This window comes from Macrotis lagotis, chromosome 1, assembly GCF_037893015.1.
Source record: "Macrotis lagotis isolate mMagLag1 chromosome 1, bilby.v1.9.chrom.fasta, whole genome shotgun sequence".
Taxonomy (NCBI): Eukaryota; Metazoa; Chordata; class Mammalia; order Peramelemorphia; family Peramelidae; genus Macrotis; species Macrotis lagotis.
In genome coordinates, this window is record NC_133658.1 from 42821846 (window position 1) to 42844006 (window position 22161).

A 22161-nucleotide genomic window follows, 5' to 3' on the forward strand; every position below is an offset into this window, starting at 1 on the left:
TGGGGATTGGCTTTTGTATTTGATTCTGGAGACAATAGGGAGTCATTGAAGCTTTCTGGAGGAAGGGGCAGCTACCGGTTGCTCTAGGCCAATGTGGAGTGTGACAGTGGTTGAGGGGAGAAGGAGTTACTCAGGAGAGCATCTTGTCAGCAGCAAAATCCTGTCCTCTATTTTGCACTATATAAATGTTAATCAATTATGATTATGTCTGGCCTGAAGGAAGCATTTAATGCTTATTGTCCACCTGCCTGTATGTGGGGTGGATCCCAGAGCTGCCTTCATTTTTATTTCTCTGATAATTATTTGGAGCATTTTTTCATATGACTGTTGATAGTTTGGGTGTCTTCCTGTTTATGTTTTTGACCATATCTCAATTGATGAATAGCTCATTCTTATACATTTTGGCCAATTATAATTTACATATTTATATTACATACACATATGCATATATGTTTATTTTTAAAAAGACCTTGATTAGAAAACTTACTTCAAAGATTTTTTCCCCTATTAAATGTTTCTCTTCTAATTTTAAGTGCATTAGTTTTGTTTGTGCAAAAATCTTTTAATTTTATGTAACTGAAATTCTTTTTATTTTTTGTGATTTTCCCTAAACTGACTTTCAATTTTGTCTTATATCCTTACTTCTTTACTCTTTTGTCCTAACAACTCTTCCTATAGAAGTTTATAAAATAAAATGAGAGTGCATCTAGATTTTACTAAAGAAAAATAAAGGTGTTCCATTCTGCTGCCTAAGTGATGACAGGATCAATTACTGTGAAGTTAAGACAGCACTGATGGGCTTTGGCCTTGTAAGACTTGCCTGAAAAAATAGTGAGATATAGTTATGAAAGTTTGTGTTTTTAAAATATGCACTATGCTTTCAATAGATAAACAATCCACTCTCCCGTGATACTTTTTTAGAATGGCATCTCAAAAACAGTCTTGGAGCAAAGACTGGATGACCATTTGGTGAATATGTTATTAAGGAAATTGTCAAAGTAGGAGTTGTACTAGATTGATTTAGAATTTCCTTCCAACACAAAGATTCTTTGTTCCAGGGATAGTGACTTAGAAGCACCCCCTCTCCCGACCCCCTGTGACCTCACGGATGCTTTGTTTAGTATATAATATGGTCTTTTTTGATACTGAGCCCCTGGTCAGTGTTAATTGATTTGATTTCGGCCAGTCCAGTTTGAGATGTCTCTTCATGAAATCAGAAAGAGAAATGCTTTGAAGAATGAAACTGGGGAACTTGGAGTCAACACCTCAGCTCCAGTAGTAATTAACCTTGTCTGCATTGGGTCATGAATTAGAAATACTAATACACTGTCCAGGGAACACTTTTTTTTGGTAGAATTGAGAGAAGAAGTTGGAGCCATTTCTGCATTGATTTGCTTCAAACAGCATTCCCTGTCTTTGTTCTCTACTACCTTCCTTTACTGAAATTCTGTGACTTGAAGAATAGATGGTATTCTGAGAGCTATGTCCAGTGCTCCCCAGTTGAATACAGCTATTTTAATGCATGTAATTTGAGTAATGTTGTGTGTGTGTGTGTGTGTGTGTGTGTGTGTAGATTCAGAACCAGAAGGAAACCCAGAAGCCATCTAGCCTAACCCCCTCATTTTACAGATGAAGAAACTGAGGCATAAGTGGCAGAACTGGGAATCAGGCTCTTTCCACAGTATATTTCTTTTACTTCATCCTGCCCCTTCCTCCCAACATCTTCTAAACTAGCTTCTCAAACATGAATTACTGAATCAAAGAGTTTGAAAGAGCCAGAAGGTGGCATTGATTAGCTAGGCGGCTGGACCACATGGCCTAATTGAAAACACAAACCCTGTGATAATGACAGTATCCAGAGCATCTGGTCTCTTTGATGTTTGCTGACTCCCCCCCCCCCCCTCCAGAATTTTAAGGTTTGGCCAATCCCATGTGTACTGAAGGCCTGCTAGGTGTGCCCCAGACAATACAAAAGACCATGGGCTAGTACAGCCTAGACTGGGAGATGACAGAACACACACACAAAATCCCAGCTGTATCACATCTGCCAGATGAGTGACTGGGAGAGCACATGAAGACACCTTAAAGGGGTGTCGAGCTGATAGTACCTCAAGTGGCAGAGGAAAAGAGGCAAGGAAGGTGAGGTGCCCCATCTGATCAGTGAGGAACAGAAGAGCTAAAGCTGAGGAGATTGGGGACTCAAAAAAACACAAGGTAGGAAAAGGTGAACTGTACTTGGAGACAGAGAACCTGTGTCCTATTCCCTTTGTGAACCTAGCAAACCATTTCCTGTCTCTCATCCTCTGTTTACTTGTTTGTAAAATTCATATCTTTAAGGATTCAAATCCTATGTTCTTCTGATCATGTTTTAGAACTTCTCTTCCAGTTTTTCTCAAAAATGACCACCAGCTGGGCTGTGGCCAGAAGCCTGCTACATCCAGAGGAAGCCCCTCTCCCAGTGGTCCTACACATAACTCTCTCCCAAGTTCCAGGACAGTATCACCTACTGCCCGTGGGGTACCTCAGAGTTGGCGTGTCCAAGACTGGAATCCATTCTGTCATCTGCCTTCTCTGCTCCTCCCTGTTCCTTAGTCTCATTCTTTGTTCTTTCCTCTCCCTCTACATCCAGTCAGTTGTCAGATCTTGCCATTTGTCCCTCCATGTCACCTTTTCTAGCCATTCTTTTTCTCTTCAGCCACACAGCCCCTGCTGTTCAGGCCCCTTCCTGGCCACCCAGCTGGCCTCTGGCAGGTACCTGCTAAATGTCCCTCTCCAGTCCCTTCCCATGTCCAGCCCTCAGCCCCTGGGCATGATACTGCAGCAGCTCCTCACTGCATCCCAGATAAAAAGCAGACCCCCTCCCTTTGGCACCTAGCTCCAGGCTGTCTTTCTACCTTGATATCACTTGGTCCCCCCTTGTCCTCTGCTCTGGCCAGCCTGGCCTGCCACACTTTAACCATCACTGTCCCCGGGGCCTACCCTCATGTATCCATGTATTCCCCCAATAAGACGTTAGCTTCTCAAGGACAGGATCAGTTTAGTTATTCTCTTTATATCTCCAAGAGAGGATGTTCTGTTGTATTGAGGGAATTCAGACTACTGGCTAAGGGCAATGGGTATCCCCTCTTGTTTATTCTATAAGATGATCTATGGGCCATTCTGAGTTTGCTCCAGCTTTCTTGAACCTGTCCAGGGTTAGATCTTCCTACTTCCCCTGAGAGAAACTGGAAGCAGACTAGATGACTTGAAAAGACCTTGGAGAGAGTTGGGTGCCAGCTTCATGAAGGGACCTGAGGGAGGTCTGGGATGGTGGGGGGTGGCCCATAGATAGCCCACCACGGACAGGGCCTGGTTTCCTTCTATAGCCCCTAGAGACCCAGGAGCACTGTTCCCCATCAAACTAAGGATCTCTCCTGCCTAAGCCTGGCCCTGTTCTTGTGCTGCTGGCAGGGAGGGCGTGCTGTGTCTTATGGGGAAGTGAGGCTGCAGCCCCTGCCTGGGCTTGTGCAGGAAGATCCTGGATGGCACCTGCTAGAGTGCATTTCAAAGCCTGCCAGCCTAGGATATGCTGTTTCTATAGCTTCCGAGGAATATTTTTTAATGTTTGAGGACATTTATAACTCAATCCAGAAGACGAGAGAGGAAACAACTTTCCCAAGTATTTTATTCACACTTAAACAGGTTCATCCTGTTAAGGTTTAAAAAAAAAAAAATGCTGCTGCATTGGCCGGGAATCGAACCCGGGCCTCCCGCGTGGCAGGCGAGAATTCTACCACTGAACCACCAATGCTCCAGCTGTTAGCAGCTGTGTGAGCTGCTCTCTACAACCTCCACCCCCAGCCCTCTTGTCCAGCCGCTGAGAACAGGGCCCAGGGTTAGGGGCGGGCACACGGCCAAGCATGTTTGTACATCTGGCAGGAGTTAATAGGACTTCCAGATGTTTTGAGACAGAGTTAGACTTGTTCTTTCCCAGGGTTAAAATAAACCAATAAAGACTTTGGCATTTCCCCTGCCTCTCATGTTGAGTGCCATGAATTTGACAGGCTAGTCTGTGCACTAGTCACTTCCTGAATGGGTTCCCCCTCCGGTGACAGATTGAGGACTGTGGCAAGCATGCCTTCAGAAGGGAAAGATGGGAGCAAACCCCTGGTGGGACCAGTATTTCTTCATAGCCAGGGTCCTTATATATTTATTTAAATACACCTGAAATGTGTAGTATTCAAAAGAGCCCTTGTGTTCTGAAGGAGCAGCAACAGAACAGAGTGTGTAAGGGTTAAAAACTGCTGCATTGGCCGGGAATCGAACCCGGGCCTCCCGCGTGGCAGGCGAGAATTCTACCACTGAACCACCAATGCTGTGCTTGGAAGCCTCCATCCCAACAAACTTCAGTGCTTCTCTCCCACCTGATCTGTCTGTTGGGGAGCAGGAGAAGTTGAAAGGCAGGTTTAGTGGGTGGCCCTGCTCGTGCTCAGCCCAGACTGAAGAGCTTCCCTTGTGGCTGGGGAAAGTGAGCCTGGTACCAGCCTTCGACTCCTAGGGGCTATCTCCAGGACTCTCCCCACAGAGGGCAGAGCAGCCAGGAATCAGCAGCCTGGTGGACAAGGGCCCAGGACAAGGGAACGGGCCTGCACATTCTCTGGGGGGGCTTAGGACTCCACCAGTTTGGGTGGAATGTGTTCATTGGCATGAGTAGGCAGACTTTGATCATTCAGAATGCTCAGGGGTCGGCCTTGACCCTCCTCTGTTAGTACCTGCCTCATCCTGATCACAGACAAGGTGAAGGACTCCTCAGGGCTCTGACTCCCACATGCCCAGTCCACTCCTGGAACTAAGACCAATGATGGTAAATGCTTTCAGATTTCATTCATTCGGTAAATATTTATTAAGTGTCCATAACACAAACTGAATGGGCCCTGCCCTCAAATAGCATGCATTAATTATATCGGGGAAAAACATACACATATAAATAGGAAAATATTTTGGAGAATTATCACTAATGCCCAGAGGGAAGAGGCAAGGACACAGTAGACTTCACTTAGGACATGGCATCAAAGGATACCAAGGATTTGCACTGGTAGGCTGGGGGGGGTCGGGTCCTGAACAGGCATGGAGCAGAAGACTATTGGGTATAGGAAATAGCCCTAAGACCAGTTTGTCTGGAAAAGAGAGCAGATGAAATGAATCCTGGGTTAAGCCTGGAAAGCTGGGCTGGATCCAGACAATAAAGGACTTTGAAGCTAAGCAGAGGAGTCTGTGTGTTTTCTAGAGGGCATAGGGAGCCACTGGAGTTTCATGAGCTGTCCAGGGCCATGCCAAGGACAGTGTCCTAGGAATATCAGTTTCACCGGGAGATGAATTAGGAGGCTACTGCAGCAGGGAAGCGGGGCTTGAATGTGCACATGTGAAAGCAAAAAACAGGTGGGAGATAAAATGTGAAGGTCAGAGCCACAAAACTTGGTGGTTGATTGGTCGTGGGCCGAGGGAGAGGAATTACCAAGAAGGGCTTGGGTTGCAAACCTGTTAGTTCTCTCACCAGAAATGGGGAGAAAGGCGATGCTCTCTGTTTGGGACCAGAGATCCATCTGTATAGGGATTGGGAGTTACTGAGTTCAGGAGAGCTTGTAGATCCTGTGCCCTCCTGAAGGAGAAGCTATTGACTCAGTGTACAGTGAAGTGTGGGTGGGGTATGGGGGGGGGGCATGTATGACATGACCAATACAGGAATAGATTTTACTTGACTATACATATTTGCACCAGGTTTTGGTTTTCTTGCTTTCTCAGTGGGTGAGGGAGGTGAGTTATAAGGGAGAGAATTCAAAGCTAAAAATAAAAGAGAAAATTTGCAGAAAGAGAGAAGACCAATTAGAATGGAACCTGAGATCATTTCATGTTACATTAGGGGAAACTGGCACAAGGTGGGGGAAATCGTCAGAAAACTGGGAAAGAACCTAGAGACTTCTTGATTCCTGATTCCCCTTTCTAAACAAGTCATCCTTCTTCTTTCACTGTCTCAAGCCAAAGTATGGAACTGCAGCCTAGCATTCTTCCTCCTGACTTCTTGGATTTTTTTGTTGAACCAGAGCAAGCCAACTTTGGATGCACTGCTTTGCCTACCATGAGACTTCCCTGGACGTTTTGCAAATTCCGGAGGGATAATCCTAGACATGGCCAAGAAAGAGAACCTTGTGGGAGGCTCTTCTCTTGGAAGTATCCTTGTTTCCAGGCTGACTTTTGCTCTACCATCCTTCTCTTTCCTCTGTCTCTAGGCTAGTTCGAGAGTTTGTGACCCAGAATAACACGGTACAAGTTAAGCATGTGATCCAGATCCTGTCCCAGGAGTTTGCCCTCTCTCAGCACCCTCATAGTCGGAAGGGGGGCCTTATTGGACTGGCAGCCTGCTCCATTGCATTGGGCAAGGTAGGTCTGGGATGAATGAAATGAAAAGTCCCAATCTTTCTGCAGCCTTCCCTCTCTTCTCTATGTACTAGGACCATCAAGCATGACTCAGTCTCCATGCCCAGTCCTAGGCAGATCCTCAAACAGATTCTTAGGAGTCAAATGTAGATGTGTGGGAATTTAGGGTGCCTATTCATTCTTTGTTTACTTGATACCTCACCCCCCCCCCCCCAGGACTCTGGATTGTATCTGAAGGAGCTGATTGAACCTGTGCTAACATGCTTCAATGATGCTGATAGCCGACTGCGTTACTACGCCTGTGAAGCCCTGTACAATATCGTCAAGGTGGCCCGGGGCTCGGTCCTGCCCCACTTTGATGTGCTTTTTGATGGGCTAAGCAAGGTAAAGACTTAGCTTTCCTGTGGAACTGGGGTTCTGTTCTCCTGAGATGACCTGAGCTTATGTTCTTGTAAAGGACACCTTTGACTTCTCCTAAGAATATGTTATTGGCAATGAGGAGGTAGATAAGAGTGCCAAGCCTGGAGCCAGGAAAACCCGAGTTCAGATCTAGTCTGAGTCTTGCTAGCTGTGTGACTTAAACCCTGTTTGCCTGTTCCCTAATCTGTAAAATCAGTCTAAAAAGGAAATAGTAAATCATTCCAGTGACTTTGCCATCAAAACCCCCACACCAGGGCATGAAGAGTCAAATACAACTAATAATGACTGAATAAATCACATGCTAACCCCACTCCCCACCCCCAAACTTTTTTATATTCCTTTCTTGTCAACTCAAGGGGCCACTGCATCCTGTAACATCTCCAGGGAGGCATTGGAGCCTAGCTCTGGCCTAATGTCCCAGGATTAGATATCTAGGGAAGCACAGGGAGAAGATGGCAGAGGCATAAAGTTAACGTTTGAAGCCCAGAGAGAAAGAGAAGTCCCTGAGAGTTGAGAGTGTGAACTGGGCCTTGATCCTTGCTGAGGTTTCATTTCTCTTCAGCTTCTTCTGCCCATCCCCAGGTTCTTGAGGCTCAGGGTCCAGAAATGAGACTGTTGGCTTTGCTAATTAGTTCAGAAGCTACCGTGGGTATTTTTTATCACTTTCTACTCCTAGAGGTTTGTGGTATGTTAAATGTCTCTTGTTTCCTTGGCTTTTAGTTGGCCGCCGATCCAGATCCCAATGTCAAAAGTGGCTCTGAGCTCCTGGACCGGCTCTTAAAGGTATTTGACTTGTGACAGTGTCATCACCTTTCCTGCACTGCTTCTTCCCTCCTTCCTTCTCTGGGACCTCAATGGCTTTGACATTCATTCGGCTGCTCCCTTCTCCCCTATGAGGGTCTTCGTTTTCTTTCTCTTCTATTCTGCCTTTCTTGTGGTATCCTTACCTCCCAACTCTTTCTAGAACAACAACATGCAAGTTTTATTAAATGTAAATCCTCCTTGGTCTGCTAGGATCACATACTTATTTAACCCTGTCTTTGGGTTCCCCTCCTCCTTTTGCATTTTCGCAAAAGGTAAGTGGGACCCTCTTGGCTGCCTTTCCCTTTCCCTCTCCTTTGGCTTTTAGGCCCGGGAATTTGTCTTTCCTAGGTGTGAGCCGCTCCGCTGTGTCCTAGGGACAGAATGCCTGGGTCCCTGGGTTCTTCTGGGGAGAGGGGAGAGGAGGAGGTCGCAGCCTGGGCCATGCCCTGAGTCCACATGTTGGGTCTCCTTTGGTCCACAGGACATCGTGACTGAGAACAACAAGTTTGACCTGGTGAGCTTCATCCCCTTGCTGCGGGAGAGAATCTACTCCAACAATCAGTACGCGCGGCAGTTCATCATCTCCTGGGTGAGTGGCCATTCACCCACTTTTAGGGTTAGGGTTAGGGTTAACTTACTAATGTTGGGGCCCTCGGGCACTTATTTGCAGGGTGATTCCAGGAAGGTGATTCTTTTTTTAGTTCTTTGAAAGTTGAGACTCTTCCCTTTACTTTCTTTTGGGTCAGATCCTGGTCCTTGAGTCTGTGCCCGATATTAACCTGCTGGATTACCTGCCTGAGATCCTTGATGGGCTCTTCCCCATCCTGGGTGACAACAGCAAAGAAATACGGAAAATGTGAGTCCAGTGTATGACTAGTCCAGGGGATACCTCTGTCTGAACCCTTCTCTACCTGAATTCTCCAGCACCCTGAGAAGAGAGCCCACTGTCAGCAGAGCTTCCTCCTGAGTTCACCAAGGGTTGCACACCTGCGACCCTCTGCTAGGAGCTCTGTGCAGGTCATTGGTCTTCTCAAAGAGATCCCCAACTTATTCCATTGGGAAGGGCTTAAATGATCACCCAACTCAGCCACCTTCTCTTGCAGTTAAAATTGAATGATCATCTAAGGTCCCACCCTGACACCTCTTCTTTCTCTTCTCCCACAGGTGTGAGGTAGCTCTCGGAGAATTCTTAAAAGAGATTAAAAAGAATCCCTCCAGTGTCAAGTTTGCAGAAATGGCCAACACCCTGGTGATTCACTGCCAGGACTCAGGTGAGTTTTGGAGGGGGTAAGCAGGGGAGGAAACCCGACTGTGGGGTGGGAGTGGGATTTGACGATTGCCCCCTCTCTCCTCCTGGCGATGTGCACAGCAGTGTTTCTCACCTCTGAGCACTAGGCTCCAGGGTCCGCTGCTCTCTCCTGGGACCCCAGCATTTGCTGCTGTAGATTTCCAAGGGAAGTGTGAGGGATGAGGCTGAGTCTTCTCATTGAGCTTGGGAGGGACTTTTAATCCTGGGGGTTCTTTTTCCTCTCACTTTGTCCATGGAGTAGAAGTGGATGCCTTCTCTTTCAGATGACCTGATCCAGCTCACAGCAATGTGCTGGATGAGGGAGTTCATCCAGTTGGCCGGCCGGGTGATGTTGCCTTACTCCTCAGGGATCCTGACAGCCGTCTTGCCCTGCCTGGCCTATGATGACCGAAAGAAAAGTATCTTTAGCCCTTGGGTAGCAGAGATAAAGCCAATACCAGGAGGGTCTGAGAAGTTGAGGGATCCAACCCCCCCCCCCCCTGACTTGGGACCAGCAAGTGACTCAGTTTGAGAGCCATCCCTGCTAAGTAGAAACTGCAGGGTTGTTTGGGTCACTTTCTGGGTGCTCTCCCTGAGGCCCCAGACATTGAAATCAGGGGATTGAAACAGTGAGGCAATTAGTGTAAGCAGGCCTCCAGGGGTGGGGGGGTGGGGCACCACAACACCAGTGCCTTCCAGAGAAGGTGGCAGAAGATGATTGAGGACTCTTGGCCTGCATGATCATGTGGTCCTAGACCTGGAGCTCAGAGTGTCCTCGGAGGCCTCCTAGGCTGCAGTCTAGGCCAAGGGCTAAAGCCTGAGCCCAGGTTCTTCCTACTGTACTGTACTGCCCCTTACATCAGTCTATCAGGCATCAAGGAGATGGCCAACGTGTGCAACCAGAGCCTGATGAAGCTGGTCACTCCTGAGGATGATGAGCCAGATGAACCAAAGCCCAAGGCCCCGGGCCTTGCAGAGACTAGCCCAGATGACTCATCAGCCAAGCAGGAGATGACCACCAATGGTGAGTGTCCCAGCCCCTCGAGGGAACTCCCCAGGGCTTGATGGCCAGGGCCCCTTTGTCTGTGTCCTTCTCTCCACCTATGTGCCAACCCTCATGGGCTCGAGTTGTTCACCACTCTGCTAAAGCTCAGGTCTGACCCCATCACTCTCCTGATGAGGAGATTTCAGGGCTGCTTCCTTTCTAGGCCTAGGTACAAACTTCTTTGACCTTCAATTCCCTACTTCACTCCTCAGAGCACCAGCCTTTACCTCCCACCTTCGAGCCCTTCCTTGGACTGTCTTCTGGAGCACTGCTCCCTCCATCCTCCCCTTAGCCTCAGTGATCTTTGGTTTTCTTCAGAGCTCAGCTTTGTTCCTACAGCTGTTCCTACAGCTTTTCCTGACACCCTCTCACACGCTGGTACCTCCCACTACTTAATTTTCTTGGATTTATTTCACATGTATCTTGTTTTGTCCATGTTGTCTCTCCTGAGAGAATGTAAACTCCTTGAGGGCAGGCCTATTGCTGTTATATGTTCAGTACCCCAGGACTAGTAGATGCCTAGTAAGTAACTGTTGATTGATTCCTGGGTAGGCTTCACCCCCCACCCCCACCCCTGGAGCCAGCTAGTGTAGTGAGAAGTAGGAGACCTAGACCCACGACTGGCCCCCCCCAACGCCAGCTTGAGAAGGTGTCTCCTGTAGGAAGAGAAGTGCCCGTGTTGGCAGTCCCCCCACCTGAGAGTGCCCTGGGGCTTCAGCCAGCAGTCTGGCTCTCCTGTGGGCATGGGAGGAGGCTTGGAGAGCTGGAGGCCTGCCCCTGAGTCATTCCCAGGCCCTTTGGCCACCATCCTGCCTGTCCTGGACTGAGAAAGAGGGTTTTAGGAGCTTGCATTGTTTTTCTCCCTCTTTGCAAACTTGGACTCTTTTCTCATTTTAACCCATCCAATTGATGTTTGTGCTAATTTGCATAGGGCCCAGAAGGTATTAAGAGCTGCAAAGTGTCCTGTCTTTGGTTTAGCCTGGTTTTTGGTGGTGAAGGGGCATCCATTATCTCTGGTCTCCTGTGTAGTTTCCCAGGGTCCTCAAACCCAAGCAGTCTATCCAGGGGACCCTGAAGGGAGTCTGGAGTCTAGAATTAGTCCTTGTCTATTGTCAGCCCTGGTTGCTGCAGGCTTGGACGTGTCTGGTATGTGGCCTCCAAGGATCACGTTACAGCCCTGCTGCCGCCGGAGCTGAGCCGAATAAAACAGCTGGAAGCAGAGTCCAGCACAGCTGGAGCATTGGTGGTTCAGTGGTAGAATTCTCGCCTGCCACGCGGGAGGCCCGGGTTCGATTCCCGGCCAATGCATCCCCAAACTTTTAAAAGAATTTGTTTCTCTTTTTTCTCTCTCTCTTAACCTATCATTAATGGGGTGCTCTAAAGACATTTTCTGTTTGTGAACTGAGTAGTTTTTCCAGTGGGGGATGATCTTGGGATCTTGACTTTTTTCTTGTTCCCCTTCAGTCACACAAAGACTTTGGATGATGGCCCCCACCCCCAGGCCTGGGAGTGAGTTAGTTGGCTCCTCTTCCCCAGGGTGGAACTCTTTCCCACCCTGTTTGGCTGGGCCAAGCTCAGAGAAAAGGAATTGGTCTGAACATGGAGAAGAGCAAGGAGAATGAGCCTGCAGGGACATAGCAGCTGTTAGAAGTCTGCTTTACCAGCAGGAGCATTGGTGGTTCAGTGGTAGAATTCTCGCCTGCCACGCGGGAGGCCCGGGTTCGATTCCCGGCCAATGCAGCTACTTAATCTTTTAAAAGAAATTCCTACACATTCTTCAAGCAGCTGCATTCCAACCAACATATTATCATAACCACACAAGTCAGCCAGTTTGAGTTCGGATTTTAATGCCCTATAAATGGTGTTATGTCAGCTAGGAACTCAGGTCATAGCCACTCCCTGGGTCTGGCTCATCTGGAGACACTCTTTCAGCACAGTATGGTAGTTCTTGTCCACCACATGGATACCTGGGAGAAGAGCCTCCGTGTGGAGTACACTCTAAGGGCTAGTCAGGAGCCGAGGCTCAGAGAAGGTGTTGACTGGAGGTCATCAATCAGTAACAAAACCAAAAAAAGTAGCAATTTGGATCCTCCAGCTTCTTCTTGATACTTAAGTTAGTGAATAAGGTGATCATTCTGATGAAGAAAAAGCCTCTGGTAAGCAATGTTGCTGGAGTTGCTCTTTGTTAACTAAAAAGTTGAGTTCCCAAACTGTAGTCTCATAGTGCGATCAGAGAGATCTAGTCTCTCTGCCAAAGTAGAGGAAGACCTGCTCTGACTATTCTAACCCCAACCATTGCCTCCTGCTAATGTAAAGAGCTCAGACCCAGGCTGGATGGCCACATTAGCCCATTTAGACCATCTGCAGGTGCTCACCAACAGAGAAGAGTCTCCTTTTAGACTTTCAGGGAACCCAGTCCTTAATCCAAGTTATGGGATGAGTCCTAAGATAGCACATTCTTACAATAACATTTTCTACTAAAAAAAAAAAAAGACAAGTCTTATCCAATGCTTTTCAGGCAATATTTGCTACATTCAAATTCCAACAGAGCCAAAAAAACATGGGTATTCCTTTAATTAATGTAATGTGATTCCATTTATGGTAGAGATTAAGTCCCTTTTCTTTAGATAGGTCAGGCACTGCCAGCACCTACTACTGAATTTCAGCAGAATCCTAAAGAGGGCTTTCCAGCTCCTCAGTGCCTAAAAACTCATAATCACATAGGACAAAGGGAAGAATATTAGGATTTCTAATAATACTCCTTTCATCTTGAGGACTGAAAATCAGTTTTGGATGTTGAGACAATTCAGTTTGTCAAAAAGGAATGAGCTGACTGACTAAATATTAGTAAAAGGCTTTGAGCTTACCAGCAGACTCGGGAGAAATGGAGGGAGGCCTTAGACTTTGGAGGGAATCCATCCTTCAGGCCCCAAGCCCCCCTTTAGAATTCTCCAGGCCTCAGTGCTTGTCCAGAACCCAGCCTGGATGCTGTGGATACATACAACACTGTGGCCCCAGACACAGTCCCAGCGTGTCAGAGGAATCTCTGGAGCCCCCACGGTGTCCTCTTTTTAACCTTTCATGAGCTCGGTTCCTCCTCAGGCTGGTTCCTTTTAAGGGATCGATTGCCTTCCGGCTAATGGGTCTGTTCTGTCCCCTTCTCTAGGCTGCTTAGATGCTTCTTGTGACTCCAGCTTCAGCGTCTTCACTCCAGCTAGGTAAGTCACCTGTGCCACGGGAGGGTCTTTGCAGGGAGGGAGGTCTGTGAAGAGAGCCCAGAACCACAGTCATCTGTTGCCAGCTGCTGGGACTGCAGAAGAGGAGGCAAGGGGATGGTTTGCACAAGAAGCTTTTTAGAAAATGGGGTGAAGCCTCAGAAAATTCTAGATTTAGGGGCTGGAAAAGTTCTCAAAGGCCATTCTGTTGCACCCCGGCCCTGCAGCAGATGAGTTAATGGGCTAAAAACCATGCTAAATTTCTGACCCCACTGCCCTAGTTTCTGCTAGGTCCTACTGCTAAGTCCTAAGGCCATAAAGCTGCCTGGGCTTCCCAGAGAGCAGACTGCCCGCCCCAGCTCCCTGGTGGACAGAGCTCACAGACTGTCTTGAGCCGAGCGCAGTGTGGGGGGATCACCACAAGGTGGCAGTGCGGCCACGGTGCTGCCTCCACTGGCAAGGACTCGGAGCTGACGTCTGTCTGTCTCCTGGGATTGATGTTCCACTCCCACCCCTGGAAGACTGCAGGGTCCACTCTGCCCATGGAACTATTAATGACCGCTTGAGGAATGGCATCATCTCGTGCAGGATGAATGAACAGTAGCTTTGCCAGGGACTTTTCATCCTTCCACTGGACATTGACTGCCCTGCAGAAGTCATGCAATGAGAAGTGCCCCCCCCCAAATCTTCTCCCCCACTCTTAGTATGTGTACCATTTGGACTAAATAGGCCAGCAAATTTGAACAAAGTAAGATCCACTATCTGAGACTGACACCTAAAATCTCTTGACTTTCTCTACAGTTTGTACTGAAAGTTCATCTCCATCAGGAGTACCTGTGTTCAAATCTGGCCTCAGACACTTAATAATTGCCTAGCTGTGTGACCTTGGGCAAGTCATTTGACCACATTGCCTTACATAAAAAATTTTTAAAAATAAAAAAATAGAAAGTTCATCTCCAGGAGTAGGCCCAGCGCCTGAACAATCCACTCTCCAGGATTGGTCTTACTTTTCTACATACATGGAACTCTTGTCTGTAGCTAATATAAGACCTGACCCATACTTGTGACATTGCGATTTTTGTAGTCATGCACCAAACAGTCCTTTCAGAAGCTTGTTATCCCAGAGGTCACTATTCTTTGCTTGGCTAGCTGAGGATTATTAGTTCAATTCAAAAATACGTTTTAGACATTTAAAATACAAAGACACAAATAAAGTAGTCCCTTCCCACAAAGACCTTACATTTTATTAGGGGATATCGTGCCAGGATAACATAAGGAAAATCAAAGAAAAGAAGATAATAAAGGCAAGAATTAGAAAACCCTTCATTAAGGAGGTGACCCCTGAGCGGAGTCTTGAAGGAAGACAACGATTTTGAGACCCAGCTGGAGAGGGTTTGTGTGATGCCCAGAGATGGGGGTGCAACTGTGATGCTCATGGTCCAAATTTGCTGGTAGCTAGAGCTTATGAAGTGGAGTGTGAAAGAAGGCCAAGAAGAAGCAGGAGCCTATTTGTGGGAGGCCTTCAAGGCCAGCTGAGGACATTGGCACGTGATCCCAGAAACCAAGGACATCTTCTGGAAGCTTTCAGACCTGAGGAGTGATGTGCCTAATCCTGTGCCTTAGGGAGGTTTTTTGGGCTTGAAAGTGGAAAGTGAATTGGAGAGGGGGAGGGACTAGAGGCAGGAAAACCCACTACTCTTAATAGAGTTTCTCCATTGGAAGGGACCTCAGCAACTCATCTCACCCAGCTCATAGGAGGGCAGAGTTTTGGCAAATTGCTATTTTTCAGGCTCTGAGTAGCTAAAAGATCATTTCTCAAATTGCTGGGTAGGTTGATTGTTTGTTAAATCTCCACAGTCGCCTTATGTTCCATACCAGCAAACACAATCATTTTACTTGGCAGGAAAGCAGCTCCTGATTGATTTAGTCTCCTCTTAACTGGTTCCTTTCACATTGTTGGGGGACTGCAGAGCATGCTTTCCTGCCTCTGCTTTTCCCTGCAGATCCAGGGTATCCTGACTTCTTTCTGAACTAGGTCTCAGAAGAACAAGAACTCAAAAATGAATAGGAAGAAAGGTCTGTGAGGTCCAGAAGCCTGAAGTCCAGAGTCTTAGCTCCCACACCTTGTGAGAGAAGCACCTTCCTTGAAAGAGAGGATGAAGCTGCAGGTTCTCCCAAGGCATGTCTTTATGGGGAACTCGGTATTATCAATGCCCTTCATTCTCAAATTCTTGGCTTAGTAGTAGAAGAGTTGTAAATACTTAGTAATAATTCATTAATGCTAATAAGTCTAAAGCATATAATGGCCTTCATTCTCACATACACACACACACACACACACACACACACACACACACACACACACACACACACATACCCGAGTCAGTCCCACAAAGGCATAGACTTTCCTAAACTCAGTCCAGGAAAAATGACATTTGAAGCTAGGGATGAACCTGAGTGGCCTTTTTCCCCTGGCTGGCTAGAACACGATTAGGCAAGGTAGACCAATAAGTCAAAACAGGCCAACCAGACTGGATCCAGGACCAGGTTTGTGCCCTCTGCCAAAGCTGAGCCCCTGCCTCTGGGCAGCCTCTGCTGAAGAACCCCTGCACGAAAGTGGTCCCCAAGGCCTTCATGACTCACTTGCCCTCTCCTGGCCCACTCCTGCAGGGACACATCCCCGCTTTCTTTCAGCTTGCCCACAGCAGCCTCCTTTGTCCTTGGGGATACCCAGGGCAAAGTGTCTCCATTGCCAGGTCTCAGAGGTACATTCCTATGCTGGTAAGGACCCAATTCTGTGGCTGGCATATCAGGAAAGGTAACAGGATAAACTGGACCCATGCTGTCTAACTCCCCCTCCTCCATATGGCATGCTCCCCAAATAAAGAAGCAGAGAAGGACAATAAGCTGTGACCAGAGCATGGGTTTTGTATGTGGGTAGAAGGAAGGGCACCTGAAGACTGAGACTTTTTTCCTGAGGGAGATAAAGATGTCATGGCTACCAGCCACCAAGAGCTAGCTTTTCATCACAGAACTGGTCTGTCCTTAGCTGTTTTTACCCCCAAATGGCTTTCTTTTCCATTTCTAACAGGGAAGTCTGTTTCTGATCTCCCCTTTTCCCAGCCCCTAACCACACAGGGTTAGCTGTATGGGATGATGTACATCTCACAGCAGCTGTACTACAAGAAGGCAGATAAAAGTCATCCCTTCTCATCTTGCTTAGGTTGGGACCCTGAGTCAACCTTCTCCCAAGTGTCAAACACAGGATGGGTGCTCTGAGTGGGACCTTTTGGACAGAGGGAAAGGTGACCCTTCACCTTGAAGGTTCGAGGCAGAGGAGCTTCTGTCCTGGATGCACAGATTGGTGAAAACCAGGTCTCCACTCTAGGGCCATTCTATCTGCTGAGAACATAATTATGTGTTACTGCTCACTTAGGGTGCATCAAGGGCTCCTGAGAACATCTCAACAGCTGAACCGTTCCCCTCCCCTTGCCTGAACAGTAAGAAGCAGAAGGGCCAAACTGTGGATCACTGAGGCCCCCCATTCAAATTACTGATCAGATGCTCCGGAAAGCCAGGCTGCAGTTTCTGGTGCCCCCTACTCCCCTATGGGCCCCAGAGCCTTTCAGGATAACAAGATTGTGGTGGTAGTCAAGAAAAGGACTTCATGAGAAGACCTAGAAGCCTCAGGAGGGACTGGGAGGTGATTGCTTGGATTGGCAAATTGGAAGCAGGTCACAGCTTAAAGATGTGATAAAGATAAACTCTACCTATGAAGAAGGAAAGAGAAACTGAAATCTCAATAAAATCCAAGAAATTGAGTCAGCTAGCAAAGGAATAAGTTTTTAAGTCCCTCAGCTGGTACCTGGAAGCTGGAGCTTAGGCTCATAAGGAATGTTCTATTGTGGATTCTGAGTGAGAGAAGCTAAGCAGCTTTATATAAGCCCATTCTACAGTTCTGTTTGTTATGTGAGGCTGCTAAAGCATTTGGGTTCTTTGGACCCTGCAAAACCCATATCAATCAGAAGCAAGAGAGAAGACCATCTACATTTGGGGAAAATCTCTGCAAGAGAAAGAACCCAATTCAGGGAATCCCACTTTCTGTTCTATACTGCAGATCACATACCCAAATCATCATGTGACCATTAGGGGCATGTGGTTGCCCATCTTTGCCCCTGTAAAGGGCATCGTGGGGAACATGGAACTGTATGAGCCAGCAATTCCATTTGCCCCTTAGGATTTCACATTAAATGAGCTTCAGAAAGACCTCAAGGCAAATTACAAAGGGATAGCCTCTGAGTTGCTGGTATATGTGAATATTTCAGATCCTAGAAATGCCAGATGCAGGTCCATAGAGAATGCCACTTTGTTGGGGGGGTGGGAGGGTGTTTGTGAAGTCCCTTTGCTAGTAAGCATCAAATTGAAATGGCAGAGAACTGCTTCAGCTACCAAAGCCTGTTTTTCTTCCTAGGAGTCATGATTCTAGTACAACTCCAGATTGCTGCCAGAAGGCTCTAAACCTGTCATAGGGAAAAGTGCTGAGAAATCAAAAGACCCGTGTTCCAAAGATTCATGGTCGAATGAGCAAGCCACTAAGTTTCTCTTTGCCTCACCCTGCTTATCTTTAAACTCGGAATAATGAAATTTGCGCAGTTACCTTAAAGTTGTGGGGGGAAAAAAACTACTTTGTCAACCTGAAACTATAGAAGTTTGAATTATATTACTGTTGTTTAAGAGAATTCTCCTTTCTGGGTGGGAGGAAGAGTGTGTCAGCTGGAATCCCAAGAAAACCCAAGAATTTACGCCTGTAGTGGGTGCTCAGCAGTGGCTTTTGTTCAGTTGCCTCTTCCTCAGAAAAAAACTTGATGGGGATGGGGAAGCAGGTTCAAGCCCTCAATCCTCACTTTCTTGATACTGTTCTATTGCTGGTCACCCCTGCAATCTAGAATGAAATAAGTTGTAGTAGTTGGATGACCCTCCTAGACACCATTGCATGGTGGCCTTTGAATGGTTTGTGGGAAGTTTCATTTGGTTGGTACTAGGGAAAAGGAGGAAGCCCCTGGGGCCCATTTGCCTGACCCTTCTCCCCAGGGAACAAGACTCAAGTCCTTCTTGAATGTGTGATTGAGGAGCTGTTGGGAATTTGTGATATCATAGGTGGAGGGATGGGATGGGATGGATGGATGGATGAAGAATAGAAAGGGACATTCATGTGAACCACTATGCTGTGTGCTGCTGCTCATCGCTGAATTCTCTGGGTGTCTGGAGCCCAAGCTTCACTTTGTATCCTCTCAGGGCCTCTTGGGGAACGATTTGAGTTGGATGGCTGTGGCTCAGTTCTGTCTTCCTGCTCTTGTACACAGTGCTGAAGGGCAACCAGTGACGCTGAACCTCGATGAGATCATGAAGGTGCTGAATGGTCACCTCCATGACTCAGCCATTGGGATGATGACCAGGATTGCTGTCCTGAAGTGGCTCTACCACTTGTATATCAAGACTCCCCGGAAGGTACGCCAGGGGCCCTCCCAGACCAGCAGGATGACCATAGCTGGGGCTTATCCTAATATTTCCACTTCCCAAATTTCCAGGACTGTGAAACGCTAACAAGCAAAGGAATGATGAGTGTTCAAAATGACCATTGTGGTAGTAGGGAGGAGGCAGGCCTGCTATCTGGGGACCAGTTCAGAGTTGGAATTCTGGAAGAGGGAGAGGATTTCTAAACTGGCCCCTATTCTGGGGATAGCATTCACTTTGCCCCCCATTCCCAACTGCTATTTTGTTTTCTGTTTTTTTAAATAAATTTCTTTCTAGGGGCAGCTAGGTGGCGTAGTGGATAAAGCACCGGCCCTGGAGTCAGGAGTACCTGGGTTCAAATCCGGTCTCAGACACTTAATAATTACCTAGCTGTGTGGCCTTGGGCAAGCCAGTTAACCCCGTTTGCCTTGCAAAAATCTAATAAATAAATAAATAAACAAATAAATAGATAAGTAAATAAATAAATTTCTCATGGTTCCCCCCCTTAGTTCTAATTCCTCTTTCTCAACATGACAAATATGTAAATATGTTGAATATGAATGTACATATACAACTTTTACCAGTCTGTTCACTGCCATTGGGAGTGGGGAGCAAAGGAACAGTAATAGAAAAATGTGGAACTCATACATTTGCAAATGGATGAAAAACTACCATTGCATCTAATTGGAAAGATTCAATTAAAAAAAAATAAATAACATTTATTTTGTTTGGAAATGGAAGCAGCATAATTCTGATACCCAAAACTGTTCGTTAAAGATTTTAAAATCTAGTGAAGCTTATGAGTTTTCTTAAGAGCCTTTAAGTGCTTACCAAATAACCCCCCCCATATTGTACAACAAAAAAATGCTTCACATTCAGTGGGCATTTTAAAATGTTAAAAATGAAAATGTATCCTTGACTCTTGTAATGAAGGCCATGTTGGGGGTCCCTACTCCCTCCCCATTGCAGCAACCAATCAAGTAAAATTCATTCATGTACAGTTGTGTTTAACATATTTTCATATTAGCCATGCTGTGAAAGAGGAATTAGAACCAAGGGGGGGAAAAACAAACATAAAAGAAATTTTTTAAAATGAACATAATATGTTCTATATTCAGATTCCACAGTGGTTTTTTTTTTTTTGGTTTGTTTTTTAGATGTAGATGTCATTCTCCATAACAGATTTCTCAAGGTTTTCTGATTGCTGAACTGTTGAGAAGGAGCTGCATCCATCATAGTTGATGAATCACACAATGTTGCCATTAATGTGTACAGTGTTCTCCTGGTTCTGCTCACTTCATTCAACATCAGTTCATGCAAATCTTTCCAGGCTTTTCTAAAGTCTGGCTGCTCATGATTTCTTAGAGAACAATAGTACTCCGTAACATTCCTTTAGTATAGTTTGTTCAACCATTCTCCAATTGATTGGTGTTCCTTCCATTCTAATTCTTTGCCATTACAAAGAGCTAATATGAATATTTTTGTACATGTGAGTTTTTTTACCCTTTTTCGTGATCTCTTCAAGATACAGACCTAGTAGTGGTATTGCTGGGTCAAAGGATATGCACGGCTTTATTGCCCTTTGGGCTTTTCTCTTATCAATAATGATTGGAACTTTTTTTCATATGACTATATATAGATAGCTTTAATTTCTTCTTCTGAACACTGCCTTTACATGTCTTTTAATCGTTTATCAATTACAAAGTGCCTTATTTGTGAGAAGGGAATTTTATATAACTTGTGTAAGTTCTATCAAAAGTCAAGCACCAGCCCTGGAGTCAGGAGGACCTGAGTTTAAATCTGACCTCACTTAACACTTAGCTGTATGATCTTGGGCAACTCCCTTAACCTTGTTGCCTTAAATCAAATTGGTTTAGCTTTTTTTAATCCAGATTTTACTAGTAAATTCATTTGAATACTATTTTTAGTAAAAGGAGTTATTGAAGAGTAATATTTTTGGTTAAATAGCAAACCACAGATCATCATTTTGTGCTGTTAACTTTAATATATGTTAGCATCACACCAAAATGTGATTTATTACCAAGTCAATTTTGTTGTGCTATAAAAAAATGACAAATTATTAAATAATTTTTATGCTATAACCAAGCTTTTTAACTCCTTTCACAAATTGACTTCAGCCATTGGAAATTATGGCACTTTTCTTCTGTAAAAATCCCTTTCCTCTTCATACAACTCTGAAATGAAAGATTTGTGTTGTAATGATATTAGAACCACTGTAGAACCACTTTTTTTCTCTCTGCATATTAAGTTTCAGGTAAATTATTCATGTGTTCCTTTTTTCCAGATGTTCCGCCATACAGACAACCTTTTCCCCATCCTCCTTCGGACCTTGTCAGATGAATCAGATGAGGTAAGGAGACTTAAATAATTTTATATCACTAGTCACACTTCCTTGTCTTTTAGTATGGAATCTTAGGGTTAAGAGAAAACTAAAATGACCATTTTCCCCTGTTTTCACACCTGTGCCAAAAATCCATGACCTAAGAATCACTACCCTTATGTCTGACCAAATGAATGTGGGCCAAGAGCAGCTTTTTTTTAAAAAAAAAAAAATTTATTGATACCTTTTTTTAAACATTACCTAACATTTCCCACTCTCTGTCCCTTCACAGAGAGCCATCCTTTATAATGAATCAGAAGACAGAGAGAGAAGACATTTTTAGTATTAAAGTAGTATAATATTCTGTGCTATAGAAATATATATTGACTATGGCTTTAAGACATCAGTAGAGTTTCCGCTTCTTTCAGGCCTTTTTTGAAAGATTTCCTAGGACAGTTTGTGAGTGAGGAACAGAGCTCTCCACAACTGTCTATCTCTGGAGGGGGTGAGGACCTTCCTTTGCCTGGTGTCTTAGACTGGTGAGCTCAGGGAAGAGATAAAAAACAGTCTTAATACTAAGCATTTTTATGTGGAGCAGGGTAGTGATTTGAGTGAGTGTAAGCTCTTTAGGAGGAGGGCTCAGCCGGCATCTACAGGGCCTCACAGAGGGCCAGGCCTGGCTTAGAGATGCTCCTAATAACTTGACCGTCATGGGATGATCAGGAGCCAGCTACTCCTCGAGCGCTGGGTGGGTGAGGAGGCCAGAGTTGGTTGAGATGGTGCTTCCTTTCTCTGGAGGGAGCAAGGGTTCAGATGAAACATTGAGTTCTGCTGGGCAAGGCCTTGCTTCACTGTTGTGGACAAGTCTGCTAACCTCCAGTTTCATATGTCTAGCATCTATTAGACATTTAGTGCATCCAAAACTGAACTCATTGTCTTTCACCCAAAACCTCCCCTTTTCCTAACCTCCCCTATTACTATTTTTTCCACTTTTCTTAATCTGTTTACACATTACTAAAATAGTCTTGTTGTAAACATAATCCCCCCTCCCCCACAAAAAAACCTCACAGTAAAGTAAAAGAAAGAGAAAAAAAATGTGCTTCTCTATGTTCTGATACCA

The 22161-nt window shown here is 45.8% G+C and overlaps 1 protein-coding gene and 4 non-coding genes across 5 annotated transcripts in view; 3 read left to right on the plus strand and 2 right to left on the minus strand.

Annotated features, from left to right (window-relative positions):
* Positions 1 to 22161, plus strand: part of VAC14 (VAC14 component of PIKFYVE complex) — a 123381-nt gene that overhangs the window by 15108 nt on the left and 86112 nt on the right. The window contains exons 2-12 of the mRNA XM_074199234.1: positions 6267 to 6417; positions 6631 to 6798; positions 7555 to 7617; positions 8120 to 8227; positions 8385 to 8494; positions 8803 to 8909; positions 9211 to 9345; positions 9798 to 9950; positions 13138 to 13189; positions 18550 to 18694; positions 21006 to 21071. Of these exons, the coding sequence (XP_074055335.1) occupies positions 6267 to 6417; positions 6631 to 6798; positions 7555 to 7617; positions 8120 to 8227; positions 8385 to 8494; positions 8803 to 8909; positions 9211 to 9345; positions 9798 to 9950; positions 13138 to 13189; positions 18550 to 18694; positions 21006 to 21071 (1258 nt within the window). The remainder of the gene's footprint in view (positions 1 to 6266; positions 6418 to 6630; positions 6799 to 7554; positions 7618 to 8119; positions 8228 to 8384; positions 8495 to 8802; positions 8910 to 9210; positions 9346 to 9797; positions 9951 to 13137; positions 13190 to 18549; positions 18695 to 21005; positions 21072 to 22161) is intronic.
* Positions 3720 to 3790, minus strand: TRNAG-GCC (transfer RNA glycine (anticodon GCC)). Its single transcript has one exon. It is a non-coding gene; the product is annotated as a tRNA-Gly (tRNA).
* On the minus strand, positions 4285 to 4355 carry TRNAG-GCC (transfer RNA glycine (anticodon GCC)). The gene has a single exon. It is a non-coding gene; the product is annotated as a tRNA-Gly (tRNA).
* TRNAG-GCC (transfer RNA glycine (anticodon GCC)) lies at positions 11209 to 11279 on the plus strand. The gene has a single exon. It is a non-coding gene; the product is annotated as a tRNA-Gly (tRNA).
* On the plus strand, positions 11641 to 11711 carry TRNAG-GCC (transfer RNA glycine (anticodon GCC)). Its single transcript has one exon. It is a non-coding gene; the product is annotated as a tRNA-Gly (tRNA).